Genomic DNA, 22,256 nt, shown 5'->3' on the forward strand with positions numbered 1-22,256 from the left:
TACCTAAATATTTATATAAATATCTTATTTTATATTATTTATTAATTAATCGTAATCAAACTAATTGTAATATTGTTGTTATTAGTAATTGTAATCAGATTATAATAAGGATAATCATTGTTGTTATTAGTAATTAGAATTAGACTATATTTAGGATACAAATTCTTATTATATAAACTGAACCTTAAAAATAAAATCACAACTCACGAAATCATTGAAAATTCCACGAACTAGCTGCTATTTTTATTATACTTATCAACCATGGCTAATGAAAATAAACATTATTTTTTTTTTGCAGACATTAATAAAAACTCAGTCAATTGTGTAATCAAAGTTAAGATATTGTTTTTCTAGAAGAGTTTATCCAGCCTTAATATAATTTAGCATTGAGTATATACATTTGAATATCTCAGTTTTTTTTTTTTTTGATATAATTTTACATTTAACGTATAAATATATATATATTTTTCATATACTAATTTTTATATTGATAATTGTAAAACATGTGTATTTGACCCATGTCTAAAATTTAGTAGGTATATTAAGCCATCCATAGTGATTTCTACCTTGATTCCACCCAATCCTATACTAAATCAATCAAGTGGTAAAAAAGATATCAAGACATGTTGATAAGGGAAGTAAAGTGGAATTCGATGGTTTGACCTAACAAGTACATGTGAAGTTGAAAAGTTGTACTTTCAACCTTCACTTCTTTTCACAACTATATTTTGACACTATTAAGCTAGCTAGCTTCTTAAGTCAAAAGGCAAAACCATTTTCAGCCTAAAGTAAAGCAGTGAACTACAGACTATATAGTGCCTTATTATTCATTAATCCACCTTTGTATATCTTCATAATATTATAATATAATTTGCAAATATTTTCAAATAACAAACTGTGTATTTAACCAAGTTCAATACTGCCTAGTAAAGGTGAATTGTATATATGATCAAATATTTACAAATAACAAACTGTGGATTTAACCAACTTCAATACTGCCTATTAAGCATCAGCTAAAACCAATACAGCACTCAAACTATTTAATTTTAAACTAACTCAGATGTTTAAAATGAAACCAAAGGTTTTAATAAATTCTTAATTAAAAATACCTCGTTAATTATCAACCTTGACGAAACTCCAAGGTATAAGTACCTTACTGACCACTAGCACCAATACACGCAAATGTTGACTTATACACACAATATACACACACATACTACAAACTGCGATTTTAATTAGGATGTGTATTATTCGGTAATTATTAGGGTAATACAAACTCGGATCCAAACTGCTTATATGTAATCTCAAGCCCACTATCAGCTCGTAAACGGCCCAATTCCCGATCCAATTCTATATTTCTAATTTTCTATCACGTTTTGGCGTTTTGGGTTTTCTTCGAGTTTGGTTTTTGTTTCCATTCCGTCCCAACCTTTTAATTGTGATAAAGAGTACAATCATTTAATTAATTAACTAGCTAATCAATTCGGGTTCAACCCGGGCCGTTTAATTAAAACTTAAAAACAAAAAGATTGTACAAAAGTGCATGTAGCTTGTATTATTGATATCATATAACTTGATAGGGAGATAGTGTATCAATTGATACAATGATTTATAAAATAAGGAATAGCCATTACATTAGCATAGAATTAAAAAAAAAAAGTCACAATATCTACATTATTGACCAACATCCATTCGTCTATAAAAATAGAATGGACATTGTTTACAGAAAAGGGACCAAAAAGACACTCCAAAACATAAGATATGGAAACATACTTACGAACTTCGGAAAACATATCAAGTACTATATAAACTTAATTATTTGCATCTTATCTCTTTAAATGTCACATATTCAACCACTTCGGCTTGAGCATCTTTTTTCTCAGTAGCTGGTTTTCGTGCTGGAGGAACAACAGCCACAAAAATTTTAGGAGCAGGTTGTTCAGGTGATTCTGCACAGGTAGGAGTTCTAGACCCTTCAAGGATATTATATCCTCACTAAGAAATGAAAGTTGTGCACTACGATCACCTAGATATACATTCACACAGCTAAAGAAATTTTCTGATTGTTCATCAAATATTTCGAATAAGTATAATGACCTTGTGAGCCCAAAGTCCCTAACAGGAAATTGGAATACACAATACGATACTCGATACCTACCTTTATGCCGCTCATAGGAGCAAAGCTAGCAGAATAGAAGTCCTAGGACATGTGCGTAATTCTCTACTTTGGACTTTGGAGGAAGATTATCTGGGGAAAAGGCCAAGAATCCCTTTGATATCTCTACATTTTCACAAAAGGTCTCAATATCACTATATTTGCCTAATGATGGATGGACTTAGTTATTTTAGCTCCATGTGATCAAATGGGAAAAGTTTCCAAGCAAACCTAAATTGAAATGACCAAATAAAGAAAATCACCAAAAGTGTATTCAGATGCCCATAAAATCCTAAATAACCTAATGGATGTAGATTATTATGATAATCGTATACAACTTTTAGGATCAAATTAAAATTTTAAATAATAATAGGGATACACAAAGTAGACCAAGAAAAGTTGACGGGTCAATCCAGCTCGACTGGACAAATCTGGTAATGCAAAGCACGTTGGATGCAAGGTTCAGTGTTAGCCGAGGAGAAATGACCGATAGGACTGAATTAATTGCAACACAATGGGGAGAGGGTCTTTCCCAACTCAATCTGATCTGTCCATGTACTAAAAACTTCCCCGTTTACTTAAGAAAACTACTTTGAGATGTAAAGGTATTTGAGAAAATAAACAGTAGTCAATTCAAAATTCTAAGTGTCATAAACTTGAACTTAACCAAAGAAATAAGATTGCAGAATACAAATAGATGATTTGATTATACCATATCTGCAGGAATTTTAGCTCAATTCAAAGCACGTGTCTGTGGAGCAACACCATCAACAGGTTGAACAGTCTTCAAGTAGCCATTAGCCCTCACAAAATATGCTTAGTCAACTTAACCCGTTCCACGTCCATTTTACAATACCCTGTCTTCCCTTTTTCAACCTTAGCATCTAAAGGTGTTATTTACAGTATTCACTGAAATTAAACTATTTGATCAATAATCAATAACAATAACAAAATTGAAAAGTACAACCATACATTACCCATTAGTACATCACACTGAACCCTGTGCGAAGACTTAAGAATATTGATAAGCTTAAAAAAAGTCGCTTTTTGTGTCATTTGAGATCAGTAGAAAAACTTTCAAATAATCATGAACTTGATAGAGGAGTTGTCTCAAATCCCCTAGTCATGCCTAACCTGAATACCTGATCCCAACTTCCTTCCATAAATGAAGACCCTAAGTGCAGTAACATATAAACCAGCAATTACATTACAAAAGCACATAATACAGTAGTATGAAATGATACCTCATTATTAGTCATAATTAGCATGAACCAGTTATTTTGTTTTTCATGACCATCGTATTGAGCTTCCAATTAATATATAATGGTTCATTAAAAATAAGCCATTTTCTTTGGCGATATGCGAAAATCACCTGATCTAGAGTGTTCCTATAATAATTAGCACATCAGTGGTTCATTGTCTTGCAAAATGCAAAAAAAATATAATTGCACAATGTTTTTTATAAAGGGATATAAAAGCAGAATATGTCTATTCACTTTACCATGTAAGTATGTAACAAACAATTACACCAATCTAGTTCATGTCAATGAGAAGCACTTAATAATATTACACTCTTTCATCACTAAAACAACTTTTATTAGGTTATCTTGCCTCGACCATAGTCATCAAGAGTCGCAATTTTATGAAAGAAACAAAAAAACGACACAGATTCTAAGCCAAGCTTAACAACAACAATAAACAATGATTGAATAATCCAGAGCTGGCTTTGATTTTGATAGAATATAGTTCTCTAATAGTGAAACAAATCCTTATTTCAATCTATACTAACCAGAGTAACCAGAATCCCTAAATTGAAAATTAGAGATACCTGATTTTTTAGTAGGTATTGATAGAGCATACGGCCATATTCCTTCCGACCAAAAGTGAATCACATCCTGGTCAAAATCGGACTTGAAAATATAAGACTATATGTTAAAGAGAATCGAAAACCTAAAATTAAGAAAAACCTTAAAATACCCTAAAATTAATAATGAAAGTTATCCATTAAAAATACCTTGAAAACCTAAAGTTGTTAGAAATTTATTTGATGCATCACCTTTAATCTTCATCTTATTTTTTTGGGTTGAGGGTGTGTGAGAGAATAAGTACAGAACAAAAAGATTTTAATAAATTTGATTCATGGCCATGGTTATTGGTTGTAATGTTGTATATAAGTTTTTTTTTTTTTTCTGTTTGATTTATTTTATTTGATTGACGTTAGACGGGAATTTTTTTTTGAACATTACTAGACGGGAATTAGGCTAAAGAAAGTGTTAAGTTGCCACCTGGCAGATTTTTAAAAGTCATTAGAGTTAGGAACCTTGCTTTATTAAGGAGAGAGATTGTGTACAATATTATGTTTCTAAGAAATAGATATTGTGACTTTATGAAAAATATAAAATGTTGTTTTCCGCTTGAATAATTGCAATGTATTTTCAGAATAAAAAAGTTTACTTAGAGTCAGATATGAATATATGATTCACAAGAAGATGTATATATTGATATTTATTTTCAAGTGAAAAAAGATACCCCCTTGAGTAAATATGATATTTGATTTATTACATGTACATAACAGAAAAATATTTGGTTAGTAAATGCACATAAATGCGATGCATGTTTAGCCAAGTTTTATTCTAGAAACATATAAATATAATAATTTGACTTTTCAAAAAAAATATAAAAGATAAATATAATTTTTATATATATATTTTTAAAAGAAAGGCATACTTGTATTATTATTATTATTATTTTAACGTTCGTCTTACGGGGCGACTAGTCGTTACATCCATACGGACAGATAGTCACTAGCGATCGATCCACACGAAGTCAGGGACCATAAGGGAGGGAAAACCCACTAATTTAAATGCTATAGAAGACGCGACGTTAAATTGGAGGTAAAACCTCGTCTGCTCAGACTAGAACCCTGGTCTCAGTCAAATGCATATATACTTGTGATGACGAATAAAAACAACATAATTTCATTAACATTCATTCTAGCATAGGGCTTAGGCATAAGACAAAATGAACAAAATACGAGATCTAATTTTTTTGAGGCTTGAATTTTTAAATTTTGGTACATACATATATGTGTAATGTATATTTTATATACTATTTATACCTTTAAATATTATATATTAACATTCGTATTAGATGATTAAAATGTTAAGCAGAAATGTATTTTGATTTTTAGTTCTCCATGTCGAATTCGTTGTTTCTTCAAACTCGTTCTAGAACCAAATACGTAAATACTCAATTTTCGCTAATACGTAGTCAATTAGTCATTACAACTATAGTTTAATATATAGTTAGATTAGATTAACAAAACCAAAATACGTAAAAATTTATCTTAAGTATGTATTTAGAAGTTTGGAAAAGCTATACTAACTCTCAACATCCAAATAAAATAAAAGCTTTCAATGGAAGAAATATATTTATTATCTAAAGTATTAAAACAAGTTCACTTGGAATTTTGTAATTAATATTAATATTAAATTTCGTAATATTGTACATCACTCTTGGTAAAGGGATGCTTGTCACCTACTCCTAATTAAGTTTCAACACACTCTCTTTACTTGAAACTTCATACAAAAATCCCATAACTCACATTCACATATACTACTTTTAGTGAGAGAAACCTATACTTATAGAGTGAGAAACAAAGAAAACTCTACAAAATGGAGAAACACAAATGCAAAGTATGCTTAAAGAAGTTTGCAAATGGCAGAGCTTTAGGTGGTCACATGAGATCCCACATGCTTCCTCTGTACGTCAACCCATCACCACCACTTTCTTCCCCAGAAAGCGAAACCGGGTCATCAAAAAACCCAACAAGAAGACGATCGAAACGGGCCAGAAAGCCCGAAACTTCATGGTTCAATGAAGTACAACATTTTAATCAGTCAGTTTCCAATACTTCACCAGAAGAAGATGTAGCATTTTGTTTGATGATGTTATCAAGAGACAAATGGGCTGATGATGAGCCTGCAGATCAACCCGAATCAGAATCTGATCATCAAGAATTTACCAACTCCAACCGAATTCGGGCCAGAATGAATTACGAATGCGAAACATGTAACAAGGTTTTTAATTCATATCAAGCCCTTGGTGGACATAGAGCAAATCACAAAAAATACAAAGTGGTTCATAAATTAGCACAAAATGTTTCATCAAATAAAGATAAAGTCCATATATGTCCTGTTTGTTTTAAAGTGTTTAGTTCTGGGCAAGCACTTGGTGGTCATAAAAGAACACATGGCACCACAGTTGTAAAACATAGAAATATGTTTATTGATCTTAATTTACCTGCCCCAACTGACGATGATGATGATGAAGTTGATCAAATTGAAGTTTCTACTGTTTCAGATGGTGAATTTGTGAAAGCCCATTAGTGAAAAAAGATGATATATTGAAGGTAATATTTTTTTATTTTTTTAAGGAAATACTAGTCAAATTTGGGGTATTAAATTTTGGATTAAAGTTTAATGGAATTTATTTAAGTATTTTGTGACAGTTATCGACTTATTTCAGAGTTATTTGACGAAGTACTCAAGTTAAATTTTGTTTATTTGGTACTGTTACAACTTTATGTCAAGAGATGTGATTAATGGAGAATTCTAGTTTTGACTTCTTGTTTTTCGTTATATGTCTAGTTTTACTTTTCTATTTTTACTGTTTAGCTTTACGTACATTAATGATGAATTCCTTTTTCCAAAGTTGAAATTCTCTTCTTAAATTTATGTTAACTTCGTTATGTACATAGGTCTAGGCGTCTAGTTTTCCCTTATTTAGTGAGGTGTTACTTAGAATGTGTATATAAGCTAAGTCGGTTTTAAGTGTTTAAGTGAGCTGAGAGCGACTATTATGATTGACGTTATAGTTATGCAGGTGAACTAATGAAGTTTAAATTAAAGAATTGAATTAGCTAGGTGTAAAAGAAATTCAGGTTGATAAGATGCAAACTTCTGTTGTATCTTTATTGATGAAGTATATTTTGATTTACTTTGTTTATAAAATTCACCTAATTAAACTTACATAAGTTGCATACTTTAGAGAGTTATTGGACAAGCAAGGCTTAGATGAAGTGTAATATTTTTGTTTTTGAAGAAAAAGTTAAGGGTTAGACTCTTACTCATGCTCTTTAAAAAGGCACAATATCATTTTCTATTTAAGATCAAGTAATTTCACATTCTATTGGTTAGCTTATACTCCAAAAGTATATATGTGTAGCAACTTTATATAAGTGAATTGTTCTTAGTTAGATACAATATCCCGGCCCGATTACCTGAAGCCCAGAGATCCTCAATGGAAACGGTATGGGGTAACTTAATGACTCAAAGGAGATGAGAATTGCAAGTGTGAATTGGGTATGCAGATGATGAATGAGATCCTCCATAACTCCCGTTGCGTTAATTGCCATATATGCATATTGAAATTTCATGAGAGATCACCATATGGGATATTTCATGCCGAGTACTTGATTATGATTGTTGCTTGTGCTTATTTTCATTGATGTATTTGGTTATATTTTTTTGCATGAATCTCTATAGCTAGACTATCATAGGCCTTATAGTATATCCCAGTTTATTGCACACTTAACTACATGATGGATTGGATAAGTCGTTATGGCGGCGGTTGCTGGAGGGGTGCTCACTTATATTTCTGACGAATATGTGATTAACCGAGAGTTCTATATATCTATTTGTGATAGAGTCTGTACATAATATAAAGTAGATGATTTATATATGCAAGTATAAGGACATCCGTGCTAGTTGAGGATATATATATATATATATATATATAGTAGATTATTGGCTTTTCAATCCATGCCTACTACAATCGTGGATTATCGATTGTGATTTGTGAACTTTGCGGTTGTGCTTCAATGGTGTAACACTCCAACTTTATGATATAAAAAAGTAATATATCATCCTCATCATCTATGAAAGTATAAGATGTAAATTTTTGGGTGCATTTTTTTTAATGAAAGGTAAGTACCTAAACTCTTAGGAAGGTTTAGAAATTAGGAAGGTTTCGTTCCGTTTGTTTTTTGCACAGACAGGCAATTTCATTGGGAGTGTATGTCTCAAGCATGTCTGCAAAGATAGACATTGGTAACAACTAATTTTATAGACACTTGCGTTGTTTTATGAAAGTTCCTTCCTGTACTTCACATTGTTTTGCCCTTTGTGGGGTGGGGGGTTCATGTAGCCTACAAAGACCCTCTTAAAGCGTGAGAAAATGACTATTGCACGTGACATCAAACCTTTTTTGGAGTCTCATTTTCTTGCCTTTCTTTTTTACCATCAATACAACCGGGAAAAAAAAAAATTCTAGACATAAAATAAATATTTTAGATAAGAGATTGTGTTTTGTTGTTGTTGTTATATAAAATAAACATTTTAGATGAAGTTGGCTATAGATATTTGAGTGTTAGTATTAAACGATGTACTTTTATAATGTGTGGACACACTCATGCACTCTTGTTATTGTATGAACAAAAACAGTAAAACATCCATCATATCATTTCAATTTGATATTCTTTTGTGTAGGTATGGATCACCCATCTAGCATGAGTCGGGCAAAACTTAACAATACCAACTTGTAAGACTGTATTCAAATTGAACGAACATGAATGACACCTTATTTATATTCATTGGTTGAAATTAATAAACTATTGACAAACGTATAGTTGAACATAGAATTGTGTTCATTAAAGGCCTAACAATTAACACAACTCATACCCGAGTATATTTAAACTTCGATACATTTCTCGCTTATTTCATAAAAAACCTTTAAAACTAAACTCCAACTTTTCACACATGTGTATACAAGGGAGCCTTAAAATTTTGAAATCTAAAACTTACATCAGGTTCAGTAGTTTTACCAGATAAACTTATAGACACGAACGAATTGAAGAAAAAAAAAAACAAATTAACTAATATCTAAGGAAAAACAATACAATATAAATTTGATAATATAAAACATCTATGATCTAAAAGATCATATACAGTAAAACCTATATAAATTAATAATGTTGGAACCATGATATTTTATTAACTTAGCGATATATTATTATATCGATAAATTAATAAATTATTAATTTAAAGAGTTTTATGTATTCCTTCAAAATTTTCATGTCTTATGTACATTCACACATTAAATGAAACAAGAGTCCATAGCAAATTGATTTTGACACAGTAAAATTCGTTCGATGAATCCAACAGGCTCAAGTAATTTAAACGACGTAAACTCTGGAAAAGACATTCGTAGCTTGAGAGTTTGATTACGGGTATTCATTAAAAGCACAAAACGAATGTGAATGAATTGCGAGATTATCTTCGTGAAAATAATGAATGTTATGAGGTTTAAAACATTGAAGAAATTGTGACGGATACTGTTCAAAATTTAGTTGAGGATGATACAATAGTTTTGAAATAGGTCACTCGGAAAAAAGCATTGCAAGCAGCGACAACAACTTTTCACAACTTTTTGTTGCTATACGATAAGACAATGTCTCAACTTTTAAGTGTAATGGAAAAATTTTAAGTTATATACATATTCAACATGGATTTGAAGTAAAAAAAAAACAACAAAGGGAATGTAGATGCATTTTAGATTAAAAAGTATTAGAATATTTAAATAATTATTAATTTATATTTTGATGGAACCTATATATTTACATTAGGGTTTCAAAAAAATTATTATCTTGTTATTTTATTGATTGGTGATCAATTTTATACTACTCCAACTTAGGACCAGACAAATTATTAATTTTATCAAGATTATTAATTTATTGAGTATTAATTTATAAAGGTTCTACTGGAAATAGTTAAAAAGAGTGCATAGTTATAAACGAACTAAGGTAAACACAAAAAAATTTGCTATTGAATGATCACAGACAAATTATCTATTTGACCGAACATGAGTTTTATAAAGACAATAAAAATCCTTAACATGTTTTCCAACTATTTTTTGTTCTTAATTCATTAAACGTGTATTTAACTTTTATAATTTTCTTGTAGTACTAGCATGGTACCCACATGTTGCAGCGAATACCATTGACAGGCGTCTCATGTCATGATTACCCAAAACAACATAAGCGAGCAATTAACTAAACAAGATACTATGATGGATAATGTTGCTTTAATAACGGCCAATATTGAAAAAAAATTACCAGGATCCAACAAATGTGATTCATAGATTTGTTTGCATAACTTTCAATTTAGTACAGTATAACTCATGCAAAACTCCGCCATTATTAAGGATAATTTGTAAATACCATCCAACATACTCTATATGCTTTTGAAGCAATAAATTGGATAACGGTTTCATGATTATGGGTCATGACATAAACAGTCGATGGCATAAACAAAGCTAGATAACACAAAGTCCAAAATGGGTTTAAAATAAGTTCACCTTAATAATATATTAATATGCAGCATGAAACATGATCATGAGTTCATTTAAAAGATCTGACCCCAACATCATCAACCTTGAAAGGCTTACTTCAATATTCATTCCTGTTAATAAAAGTAATCATTAATATTGGCAAAGCCAAAAGCTATAACTTGAAAAACATGTGTTGGGCCGTTCAAAATAAAGAAAAACATATGTTGGGTAAGAGTCTAGAGTCTAGACATGCCAGGCCAGATCACATTGAGCCAACCCCAAAACCTTATTATCGCCTTTTTTCCTGTTTGATCCATTACCAACCCACCCATTTTGCCCGTCTATACAAACGGAAAAGAAAGCTACAGCGAAAAACATACGCAACATCATCTAGGCCCTTAGCCTCATCTATGAGGTTCTTGTTCTTGGTCTCCAAAACATCGGCAACAAAAAAAAAACAGCAAGAAGACTTTTTTGGTCTGTCCGTCCCTTCTTTACAATTTTCCGCTCATATTTTCCATAATGTTGGAGTACTTTGAAACATGACAACCATTTGAAGCAAAATCAGCAAACATGAATTGGTTAAGTTTGGTTTGTTCATTACTTGCATATATTGGTTTGTGCCTTCGGGGGGCAGGTCATGCTGTAGGCTTTGAATCGATGCTATGTAACTTAGAGAAGAGTCCTATAAGAGGGGTAGTCCCGAAAAGTGTAGGCTCTGTTTTATCCATTACCTCCCATGATGCAGCATTATCCACAACGTATTTCAAGTAGGACTCATCCTTGGTTGCTTGGTACAACCATGTAGCAGCCCACATTAGTTCATCCTTCAAATCGAAACAACAACAAACAAAAATCATTGATGAATAGGAAATTGTACCAGCCAAAATGAACAAAAAGCGTCATGTTAGTACACTTTAAGCATAGTAGATAAGACCTCCAATGCAGACATAATTGTAAGATGTATCAAAATCTACAAGCTCTTATTCCGAGACCAAGAGCAGGTTACCTGGCACAATCTGGTTGATCCCTTCCACCGATAACGTCGTTGAGAATGCCCAACAACTCCTACACTTTGCTAAACATAAATCTGTTTAGTTTTGAAAACCAAAATACACTCGATAAGAAATTAAGTGAGTTTAGTTTCAAAATCCAAATTTCAAAACCTGCTTAAGATTGAATAAACATTGAAACATGATCGATATTTTATCCTGAATTAGTATTCTAAGTAATGACATGTTTTTTGAATATAATACAGTATATAAATTACAAAAAGTAATAAAATTTAATTTGAACATAAAAAGGTTATATAGAAAAGACTTACGTAGCCAAAGTTTCCTCGATCCTTAACAGCAGCAACAACAACGTTGAAATTTGAAGCTACAAAAATAACAATACGTCAAATGATTATAATATGTCGAAGTAATAACTACAGTCACCTCTTTCAAACTTTCTTACTGGGAAGTTGATATGAGTCAAGTAATCCCAATACACCAACTCGTAAGCTCGAGCTACTTTCTCTTGCATATCATCAATATTTTTTAATAATATAACCCTTGAGTGAACCCATATCAGTGTTTAATTGAGTTGCAGAACTTTAAGACAAAAACATATTACTTACTACCTATATTTGAACTTTAAAAATACTTACCAATATACACTAAGAAATGATCAAGTATCCCACATGACAAATAAGAAAAACAAAGGAAAAAGAAGACATGGAAATAAATTCGAAAATAACCCTGTATTCTTTTTCTGGTTTGCCCCTCTTTCTTGCAACTACATCTCTTCGATGACACATATGTCTAAAAAGAACAAAAATGATAATAATGCATACTTGAACCCAAAGAATAAAGAAAGAATGGTATCTATATCAAAACTCGACGACGACCGTATACTGCTAGATATGTGTGTGGTTGATTATGAAAAATAAAATTAGGGTTTTACCTGTTAGAGGAAGTGGGAGTGATAAAAACAAACCTTGTCGGAATCGAATAGTACATCATATGCTTCCCTAATTATCTTAAAAGCTTGTCAGCATCACCGTGAATGGTTATGCCAACTTGCTCTGCTCACAATTCTTGGTAGAAACTTACCCGCATGCATTTAAAGATAATAAGTAACATTCCTATAAATAAGAGCATGTAAATAACACAGCAAGAGAAACCCAAAACTTTGATAAAACAAATCTATTTATGATGATTAAAAAACCCTGAATATTTAATATCAACAAAAACCCTAAAATCTATTACCAGAAAAACCCAAAATCTTTAAAACCACTAATATATAAAACAGATTAATTACCAGGAGTGGCTCATAGCATCAGAGAGGGGTGATTAGATTTGAAAACCGAAACCCCTAGAGGAAAGTAGCTAGCGGGGAGAGTCTTTGAGAGAGGTCCATTTAAAATTTGAATTTGAATTTAAAAAGGGACCTGAGGTCGTCTCGATGATGAAAGGAGCATAAGATTTGAGGCAATCATAAAAGGAGCAGACATGAATTTTGAAACGCGGGCAAGGAGTGAAAAGGAGCATGCTTTGTTTGGTTTCTGTGTTCTGTCTTTACTGGGAGAATTTCAAAGAATGGAGAAGAAACAGGCGTGAGGGAGAAGTGAGAATTCCGAAGAAGGGAGAAGCGAGGGTATGCTAGTAATTTCGCAACTCTTTTTCAACCGATGTTATCATTTCCCTTATAAAGGAGTAGAGATAATCTTTTATATTTGTACATTAAGCATCAAATGTTGTACACTAGGTGTTCCCGTCGAAACAAAATTACATCAACACCACCCCACAAATATATCGGCAAAATCATATATTAACCTATTCATTCATTCACATAAAAATTTTCAAACCCTTTTTTGTGACCATGGATCCTTATGCAGCCGCTCAAACACAAACTTATCAACCAACACCATCAACAACAACAACAACGACGACATCATCATCATCACAAATACAATCAGATCCATATATCTATAGCCAACAACAACAATCATATGACCCATCTCAATATGCAGCATATTATCAACAATATGACCAATCTCAACAATATTATGACCCCCAATCATATTATCAAACGGCCCCACCTGAACAACAACAACCACAACCTGAACAACAACAACAACAAGAACATGTTCCAATTCACCCACCTGGTGTTCCGGTTCAACCCGACCCAAATCAATATACTGATCCATATTATCAAACTGACCCTAATGCTGCTGCTTATTATCAGACTGACCCTAATGCTGCTTATTACTATGCACAGCCACAAACACAAACACAGACACCTCAAGTCGCCCAACAACAACCGGTAAGTTATTCGGATCCGGGTGTGGTTGTTCCTCCGGGTCAACAACCATGGCAGCATTATCAGGCTCAAGCTGGTGATTATGGACTTGCTTCTGTTTATCCACCACTGGTATTAAAAAAAGTTTCCATCTTTTTTAAATTTTGTGTATTTTTGTGATATGGGTTTGCTAGGAATTAGGGTTTTGATATCTGGGTATCTGATTAATTCTATTTATATGTTATAAATATTGATTTATTGTGTAATGGGATAGTTTTATTATTTTGGGTTTTTTAGGAATTAGGGTTTCATATTTGGGGCGGACTGGGTTGTTGTTTAGATATGATTGATTAGAGGGTGTTTAGGATTGTATTTTTAGGGGACATGATCTGATTATTGTCCAAAACTCGGAAACTAGTGTTTGCGTAATCATATTGAAAAAAGTTTTCATGTCTTTCCTCATAGAGAAAAGAAAACGTAGTTTTGACGAAGTAGGTTTTGACCATCTTTTTGAAAATGTGGTTTTGTAAACACAGTCTCGGTTTTTACAAACGCATTCCCAAACACCCGTTAAGTATTGAGTGGATAAGTAGAATATTTTTTGTGATGCACAAAGCAAATATAACACACCCTTAGGTAATGAGCGGAAATTTGGATTTCACGAATCATAAAAATGTGCCTTCTAATATGCTGTGCTAGAAAAAAATCTTAACTATAAGTATTGATTTCATAAAATGGCACATAGCTTGATTGGAATTTGGAAGAAAAATAATGTTTATATGTGTATTGCTTGGGTATATAGAATATATTTAGCTTGTGCTTATTATATGCTTGAATGTTGTGACAGTATGCTTCCTTACCTAGATTTGAAGAAACCATAAGCATCAATTGACTGCATTTACCACGGTACAAATGTGTTTAAGATATCTGACTTTGGATCTATTATTTGTGAAAAATCATTGATAAATTCTTGTAGCGGTTCCTTCTACTTAGTCTCTTAATAACAAGATTTTGCAACTCTAAGTATTTCTCTTTCTTACACTTTTTCTCGTCCATGTTTCATCATCTTGTTATGAGGAGGATAAGTAGAGCTATAAGGATTTAATGTTGCTTACATTGTTTAATCGTTTAAGTTTCACAAGTAAGGGGGTTCTTGGATGCATTTTGAAACTGATTATTTGATTATTGCTACTTTACTAGTAATAGTAATCATTTTTATGTTTTTGGATCCATACCAGCTGAAACAAAACTCAATGACTATCAAACGTTAAAATAAAGCTCTACAATTATACTTTCTTATAAACATGGTTTGAGTGACTTCTACTCCCATCCACGAGGCTTAACTCCTTTTTTCACGAGAATATATATACTTATAATAATTATAAGCTGTATTAACACTCGAATTACTGATTATATGATAATTACGTGTTCAAGCATATTAAGTACATCTAAGTATTATCTTGACACCTTCTACAACCTGTAAAAGTCACATCTACTTTTTAACACACATCCAAATTTCAGGGATATGGTATAAATCGAGGATTTTTAAAGGTCGTGTTACATTATTTTAAGAGTTGATTTAGTGGTAAATCTTCACATCAGTTGATAAACTGTTCTTCAAATACTGATGTGAATAGTATAATCCCCAGAACTATCAGCTAAGCTGGACACCATGCACTTTCATAGAAGCCGAGCTCGAGCCAGACCATTAGAACAGAAAATTCTCACAGGCTCAAGCTTGAGTATAAAATCAGCCATTGTAATGGCTTCGGTTGTACGGTTTAAATCTAGAATGCCCACTACTTTTACTTAAAAGTTGTTTTTCCCCTCTGCAGAAATGATTAGCCAAAAGCTCTCAGCTTGATTGAAGATTTTGCAGGTTTTGACTAATGGAAATGGTACATAATGTTTTTTATTTTATAGAACAGGTTAAGGGGAAATGAAGATGTGGCTTCTCTAGGCCAGAGGAGCCATGAAATGTATAGGGGGATAAAATTTACAATTAATTGCAAATATTTTGAATTACGTTTACATAATCAAATCTTTAAAAACTAATAACTACATAAGTTTATTGCTCTGAGACTGCTTTTGTATAACTGGTCACAAAACCTTAAAGCAACCATGTGATGAATTGCTATCATCCCATGAGACAAGTTTATAAAATAACCCTAATTGCAATACATATGAACTTATATTATATTGGTTGCTTTATAGTTGCTGTGGGCAACCCTTTGTTTATTACGTCTTCTTTCCCGATCCAAGATACTAGGTGAATGAACCAAGCTTATGGTCATGCTGAGCTTGTTCATTATTGCTAAATGGAAGGGGGCATTATCAACCCATATACTTTTGAATGGGTTGATTCTGGTTATGCTTTATCTCTAACGGGTCAAACAACTGATATTCAAACAAACATGTTTGGCCCGTTACCCAATTAGCCATTTGACCACCTCTGCTGCTGAACCTTGGCGGTGGGCCACATGTCACTTACATGTGGCGTTTCTGGTGGGAGGGTGGGGTGTCGAGGTTCTCATTCTAAACGGTCATTCAACAATCTTTACCTTAAATGGTATCATTAGAAAACTGTCTTTTCTCGTTTGGACGTTAGATGGTGGGAGGGGTGGAGTGTCAAGGTTCTCCTTCTAAAGGGTAATTCAACAATCTTTACCTTAAATGGTATCATTAGAAAACTGTCTTTTCTCGTTTGGATGTTGGTTGATGAACCTTTCTTCAGGATTTATATTCAAGATTCTTGAGGCATACTTCATCTCTCGTAGGTTGTAGCTTCTGGCAGCAGTTTCTTTGTTGTGGGAGATGGATCCGCCTGATTTTCATGGTTTCTTTTCTTCGTGGTTCTTAGTTCTTGAAAACGGACAAATGTTAATCCAAGGTTGCTTAGAAATGTGAAATGTATATCATAATGGTAACGATAGAAATTATTATTACTCTCTTTATTATCTAAAAAGGGCACAGTTTAATTTTCAAGGTAGCGCTACTACATTTCAACTTCAAAATTGATATCGGTTCATTACAACATAAAGGGTAGCATAATGCTGTAACTAAAAGTAAACTTTGTAACAAGTACCATACAAAACTTAAAAAAGGTTAGTTTTATATCCGTAACAGAACCTGTTTTTTTTTCTTGCATTTGAAATGTAGTTTACTTAACTTTAAAAGTCAGTGCCATTAATCTTAAATGACGGTGTGTGCTTTAACGCACACATCCTAATTCTGATGCCCAAGTTTGAAGTGCATAAGATTTTTCTTTCTTCTTTCTTTTATGGTGATATTCACCCTACTGACACCTCTTAATGTCCCACATTGGATAAGCTGGATAAGTTTGTGGGACCCAAGTTCACATTGATAATGAGAAATTCGAATACCTTATAAGCCTTAAGATATAGGCTAGTAATAACTTTATCATAGGTTTAAGTTGATACAAAGTTATTTGGCTAGTCTATAGCTTTAAGCTTGAGGTATTACGACTATTGTCTTCATGCAATAATTACGCTTGGGACTTGTGATCCTCCTCTGTGAATGTTCTTTACCTTTATGCTTCTATTAAGTTTTCTGAATAGTAATTTCTTGTCTTGTAAGAGCTGTGTACTTGAGATCATTTTGATATATTGCAGAACGAGCAAGGTAGTCAATATAGTGGTCCTAGCAGAGGTGGGGGTAGAGGCTTTAGAGGAGGTGCTTCGTCTATCCGTGGAAGGGGACGCGGTACCAGTGGAGGACGTGGCACTAGTGGAGGACGTGGTAGCGCCCCGGGACGTGGTAGCGGAGGCCGTGTCAGTGGAGGCCGTGGATTTGGTGGACGTGTGGGAGGACGCGGTGGGAGAACTAGTATTAGTCAACCAAAACCGCAGCAAAAACCTCAGTTTTTGGCATGGTGCGAACTGTGTCGAGTTGATTGCAACACTCAAGAGGTTCTTGATAATCATAAGAACGGGAAAAAACATAAAAAGAACTTGGAAATACAAGAAGACTTGAAGAGACTTGCAGCAGGCCAAACACTTGAACCTCGGACGCTGGATGCTTCCGCTGCTCCAACTGAGATACCAGAAGTCAAAGCTGATGAATCTCAAGCGGTTCTGTCCGAAGAACCAGAAAATAGTTTAAAGCGAAAGATGATAGACGAAGAAAGGAACTCTGCTGAACCCGTCAAGAAACCAAGAGAAAAAGAACCTGTACCCTTTATTTGTGAACTTTGTGATGTGAAATGTGAATCAGCACCTGTTTTTGATGCTCATTTGAAAGGTAGAAAACATTCTTTCAATCTTCAACGGTTTCAGGAACAACAACTTGGACAAGTGGCCCTACAAGCACTTTACCCAGCATTAGAAGCAGCATTGTATCCTGTGCTTCTTCAAGCACTTGCTCAGAGTGCTTCAACATCCTATGCATACGGAGGACTTGATCCACAAGTTCTTCAACTGCTGCAACCATACTTACCTCAAACTGGGCCTGGTTATTATCCACGAGGCCCTGGATCAGTACATGGTCCGCGTTTGGAACCATATGGTCCGCCCCGAGGTGCAAGCCAGGAGGCGGGTGATAACCACATGAAACCTGTGAATGAGCCTGAGTCGAAGACCGAAGATCAAACGGAGTCCGTGATTAAGACTGAAGATCAAGTGGAGCCCGATATGAAGACTGAAGATCAAGTTGAGCCTGATACGAAGACTGAAGATCAAGTTGAGCCTGATACAAAGACTGAAGATCAAGTTGAGCCTGATATGAAGACTGACGATCAAGTTGAGCCTGAGGTAAAGACTGAAGATCAAATGGAGCCTGAGAGCAAAACCGAAGATCAAATGGATCCCGAGAGCAAAAGCGAAAATCAAATGGAGCCCGAGAGCAAGACCGAAGATCAAATGGAGCCTGAGACCAATACCGAGCAGGTTGACCCAAATGCTGCTGAACCAAACTAGCGAGGGATTGGTTTATTATATTATGTGGGGTTTTGCATTCAAGTAGCTTAAAGATTTTATTTCACCGGGCTGTTTTCTCTGGCTAGATGTATCAAGATACAGTAGTCTTGAATTTGAATACTTTTGAGTTTTGACATTGACAATATCATAGTGTTCTATTCTATGGTTTCAGTATTAAGTAAATTTCCTTTTTTATAAATCAGTTTTTTATTGTGGTTAGTGGCTCACTGAACATCCAGTTAAAGTTTTAAAACAAGCACCAGGCTTCTGAAACTCATTGTACATGTGTGGTCATGTCTTTCATTGCATATTCTACACTTTCTAGTCTTTTAAGTTTACAAGGCAATTCCAAACCCAATCTCGGGTATATCACATGATTGTTACTCTTCTCATCCGTTCTTGCACCTCTCATATGGTATCATTACATGTTCAACCACGGTTCATTCGGATTGGCTATTCAATCATATATCCATATATATCAAAAATCACATAATGCCCCTCACCGGCCTTAATACATCTTTCTATACCCATCTCTACAGTTGGACTAAACTACCCCTGAATCTATCTCATTCTTAAAACAAAATTCCGCCGCAACGTGTGGGTATTATGTTCGTTTTAGTAGACAAAGACCCTCTTTCAGACATTAAACATTTAAACCTAACAATTGATTTGATGATTTTTTTCTTCACATAATATTTTTGAAAGACTTTGAAATTATAATAAATGAAATTTGATCAGATTTTTTTTTATGTACAGGAGTTTCGTAAGAAATGAAAATCTTTCTCACACCTCTAAAGAAAGAGATTCCATAAAATGAGATAATATCTACGTTTCAACGGACTGAGATTTCTTCCATCTTTGAAAAACAAAACACCTAAAGTATGAAATTTAATTCCGATTTTATCGGATTACATCAAAATCTATGAACTAAATACGACTCATTTTGATGATTTCTCCTCAAAATTTCTTTGCTTCCGCTATACACCTTTCAAGATGGGAATGATCAAATATTGTAGATACATATATATCTGATATGTTTGTGCATTCGATTTAAATATCATGTAAGTATCTTTTTGGTCTAATTCTTTATAATATTTTAGTGTCAATTGCTTCTACTAAGTTTTAGTTTGAAAAAGTGGTTAACAATTAATGATGTTCAACTAATGTTTACAATTTGAATCCACGATTGTTGGTAATATTTCAAAGGTTGTGAGATAGAAAGAAAAAAAATTAAGAATTATATATTCAAATCCCTAACTATTAAAAAGTTTCAATCCAAATAATAAACCTAACGAAGTTTTTCAAAATTGACCGGGTTATACTTACCAATTTGTTTTAGTGTTCATACTAGATTTTAGATTCGTGTCCAACACTGGACACGAGTTTTACGATATTAACATATAATAAAAGAGAAAATTATACCTTTTTGATTGAAAGAAAAGATAAATCTTGAATAAAGTTCATATTAGTTGGGATTTAAGATAAGGATATAGAGTTCAAATTGTGTTATATATACTTATTATTTTTAATACTGGTACGATGTCCGGTAGCTATATAGATTGTATCATCAAAAAATTCGAATATGTCTCATATTGTATGAGTCATACATGATTTACGAGTATGAAATAAATTGTGGTTAAAGTAAATCGATGATCGAAACTAAATTATAACAAATAGTAATGATAAATATAATATATGTTTAATTAGAGTTTTGGATTTACCTTAAATTTTTAGAATCACATCAAAATCGGAACTTGTAAGCATAGTGGATAACGACAAAATAACCTTGTGATTTCGGATAGTAAACTCAAAATTTTGAAGTGTTCATGTTAATAACTAATTATAAATAATATAAGTAATAGGAGCTGAATAACTGAGAAAAAAAAAAGGAGATAATTTATTAATGAGAAAACGATTAATCAAATAAAGTTATAATGTCTTTTGTATTAATAAGCCAAGAGTTAGAGTTTAATTTTAAACATAATAAGAAAATTGAATCTATATACAATTAAAAAAAACTAATTTAATAAAATAAATAATTAAAGTTATCGTTTAATTCTAAATCTAATATGAAAATTGAATTTATATAAAATTAAAAAAGTTAATTTTAAAAAAATAAATATTTAAAGATAACACTGCCGATCAATGGTTAATCTATGTGCTGTTTTAAAAACATCTCAATCCTGTTTTAGTTTATTGGTAGATATTAAATATTTATACTTATAAAATGTATAATTATAATTATCTAAATATAATATAATATTATACATATTTTGTAAAGAACCGGATACATATTGCTAGCTATCACTTTGTAATGTATTCCAATAAGGTAATATTTATGTTAATGTTTTTTAATTTTTTTATAACTTATGAGGTCGACATTTATATGTAGGTATATTTTTATTTATATAATAAAAAGTCAATAAAAGTTAAAATTGAAAATTCTAGAAAATTAAAAGATGTGATTAGTTAATAAGCTATTAAAGCAACTGTCATTTAGTATAATAAAAGAAAGGGATTAATCACGGAAAGACCAACGTAATTTCCTATTTGTTTACGGTTGTCCATTATAATTTTTTTTTTACGAGGTTTACCTACAAACTTTTTTTTTGTACACGATTGACCCATAGTTGACCGGTTATAGTCGGTTAATGAAGCTGACATGGATTCGCAACGACACGTTTAATTTCTGGATGACTAATGTACTTTTCCTTTTGTACATGGTTGGCTATTGAACTTTTTTAATTGATGTGTCTTACCAACAAACTTTTAAAATTAATACATGGTTGACCAAATCTTCAAAACTGATTTTTTTTCTCATAATCAAATCTTCAAAACTGCTTCTTTCTCTGAAAAGGAAAACTCAGAAAATTTAATTAAAAAAAAAAAACAAAGATTTTTCTAAAAAAAATTCCAACAATTATATACATGTTGTAGTAGAAAACGTTTGATTCAGAAATTTGTCCCATTTGATTGACAATCTGGTAGATAATCAGAAATATGTTAAACGAATAGTTGACTAATTCGACATGTACATTATCAATTATAAACTCACATTCCTAAGTCAAGTAAAAAATATCTTATACGCTCAACTTTGTTAGCCTGCAAGAATTCAAACATCTCGCCGGAAAAATCAAAATCGACATTTTCTTTGTCATTTCTTCGAATTGAAACTCGAAATTTGTACAAAAACACTCGAAATTAAAATCCGCGTAAACCCTAACCAACGGAAATACGAATTACAATTTTTCAGTGACTGAGCGGTTAGCGGTTGAAATTGTTTTTAGAAATATCTTTTGTTTTTGTTTTTAATTAAAATTTATAGGTTTTATTTTTAGAGAAAGAAGTCATTTTGAAGATTTGAGTACGAGAACGAACCAGCTTTGAATATTTGGGTCAAACATGTACAAATTTTAAAAGTTTGTTGGTAATACACAAAAAAAAAAGTTGAATAGGCAACCATGTACAAAAGGAAAAGTAAATTAGTTATCGAG

At 32.5% G+C, this 22,256-nt stretch overlaps 3 protein-coding genes across 12 annotated transcripts; 2 read left to right on the forward strand and 1 right to left on the reverse strand.

Moving 5' to 3' along the window:
• The first annotated feature begins 5,809 nt into the window (after nucleotides 1-5,809).
• Nucleotides 5,810-6,605, forward strand: LOC122594616 (zinc finger protein ZAT9-like). Its single transcript, XM_043767052.1, has one exon. The coding sequence runs from the start codon at nucleotides 5,830-5,832 to the stop codon at nucleotides 6,541-6,543; it is 714 nt and encodes a 237-aa protein (XP_043622987.1). The 5' UTR covers nucleotides 5,810-5,829; the 3' UTR covers nucleotides 6,544-6,605.
• Nucleotides 6,606-10,514: 3,909 nt separating this feature from the next.
• LOC122592561 lies at nucleotides 10,515-13,167 on the reverse strand. 10 transcript variants are annotated; one of them, XR_006322732.1, is made up of 7 exons: nucleotides 12,848-13,166; nucleotides 12,002-12,671; nucleotides 11,868-11,923; nucleotides 11,553-11,616; nucleotides 11,278-11,370; nucleotides 10,924-11,076; nucleotides 10,515-10,674 (listed from the first exon to the last, which is right to left on the reverse strand). XR_006322732.1 is itself a non-coding variant. In XM_043764821.1 (6 exons), the coding sequence occupies exons 2-6, from the start codon at nucleotides 12,068-12,070 to the stop codon at nucleotides 10,669-10,671; spliced, it is 288 nt and encodes a 95-aa protein (XP_043620756.1). In that variant the 5' UTR covers nucleotides 12,071-12,671; nucleotides 12,848-13,164; the 3' UTR covers nucleotides 10,515-10,668. The 10 variants fall into 10 exon arrangements, 2 of the variants coding, with proteins under 2 accessions (XP_043620756.1, XP_043620755.1); XR_006322738.1 differs by having other exon boundaries at nucleotides 10,924-11,370; nucleotides 11,553-11,611; nucleotides 12,848-13,167; XR_006322734.1 differs by having other exon boundaries at nucleotides 10,924-11,370; nucleotides 11,553-11,633; nucleotides 12,848-13,165.
• A 207-nt stretch (nucleotides 13,168-13,374) lies between these two features.
• LOC122591045 (zinc finger RNA-binding protein-like) lies at nucleotides 13,375-18,961 on the forward strand. Its single transcript, XM_043763236.1, has 2 exons — nucleotides 13,375-13,960; nucleotides 17,461-18,961. The coding sequence occupies exons 1-2, from the start codon at nucleotides 13,409-13,411 to the stop codon at nucleotides 18,760-18,762; spliced, it is 1,854 nt and encodes a 617-aa protein (XP_043619171.1). The 5' UTR covers nucleotides 13,375-13,408; the 3' UTR covers nucleotides 18,763-18,961.
• Nucleotides 18,962-22,256: the final 3,295 nt, after the last annotated feature.

The sequence above is a fragment of the Erigeron canadensis genome, chromosome 3 (genome assembly GCF_010389155.1).
Source record: "Erigeron canadensis isolate Cc75 chromosome 3, C_canadensis_v1, whole genome shotgun sequence".
Classification (NCBI taxonomy): domain Eukaryota; kingdom Viridiplantae; phylum Streptophyta; class Magnoliopsida; order Asterales; family Asteraceae; genus Erigeron; species Erigeron canadensis.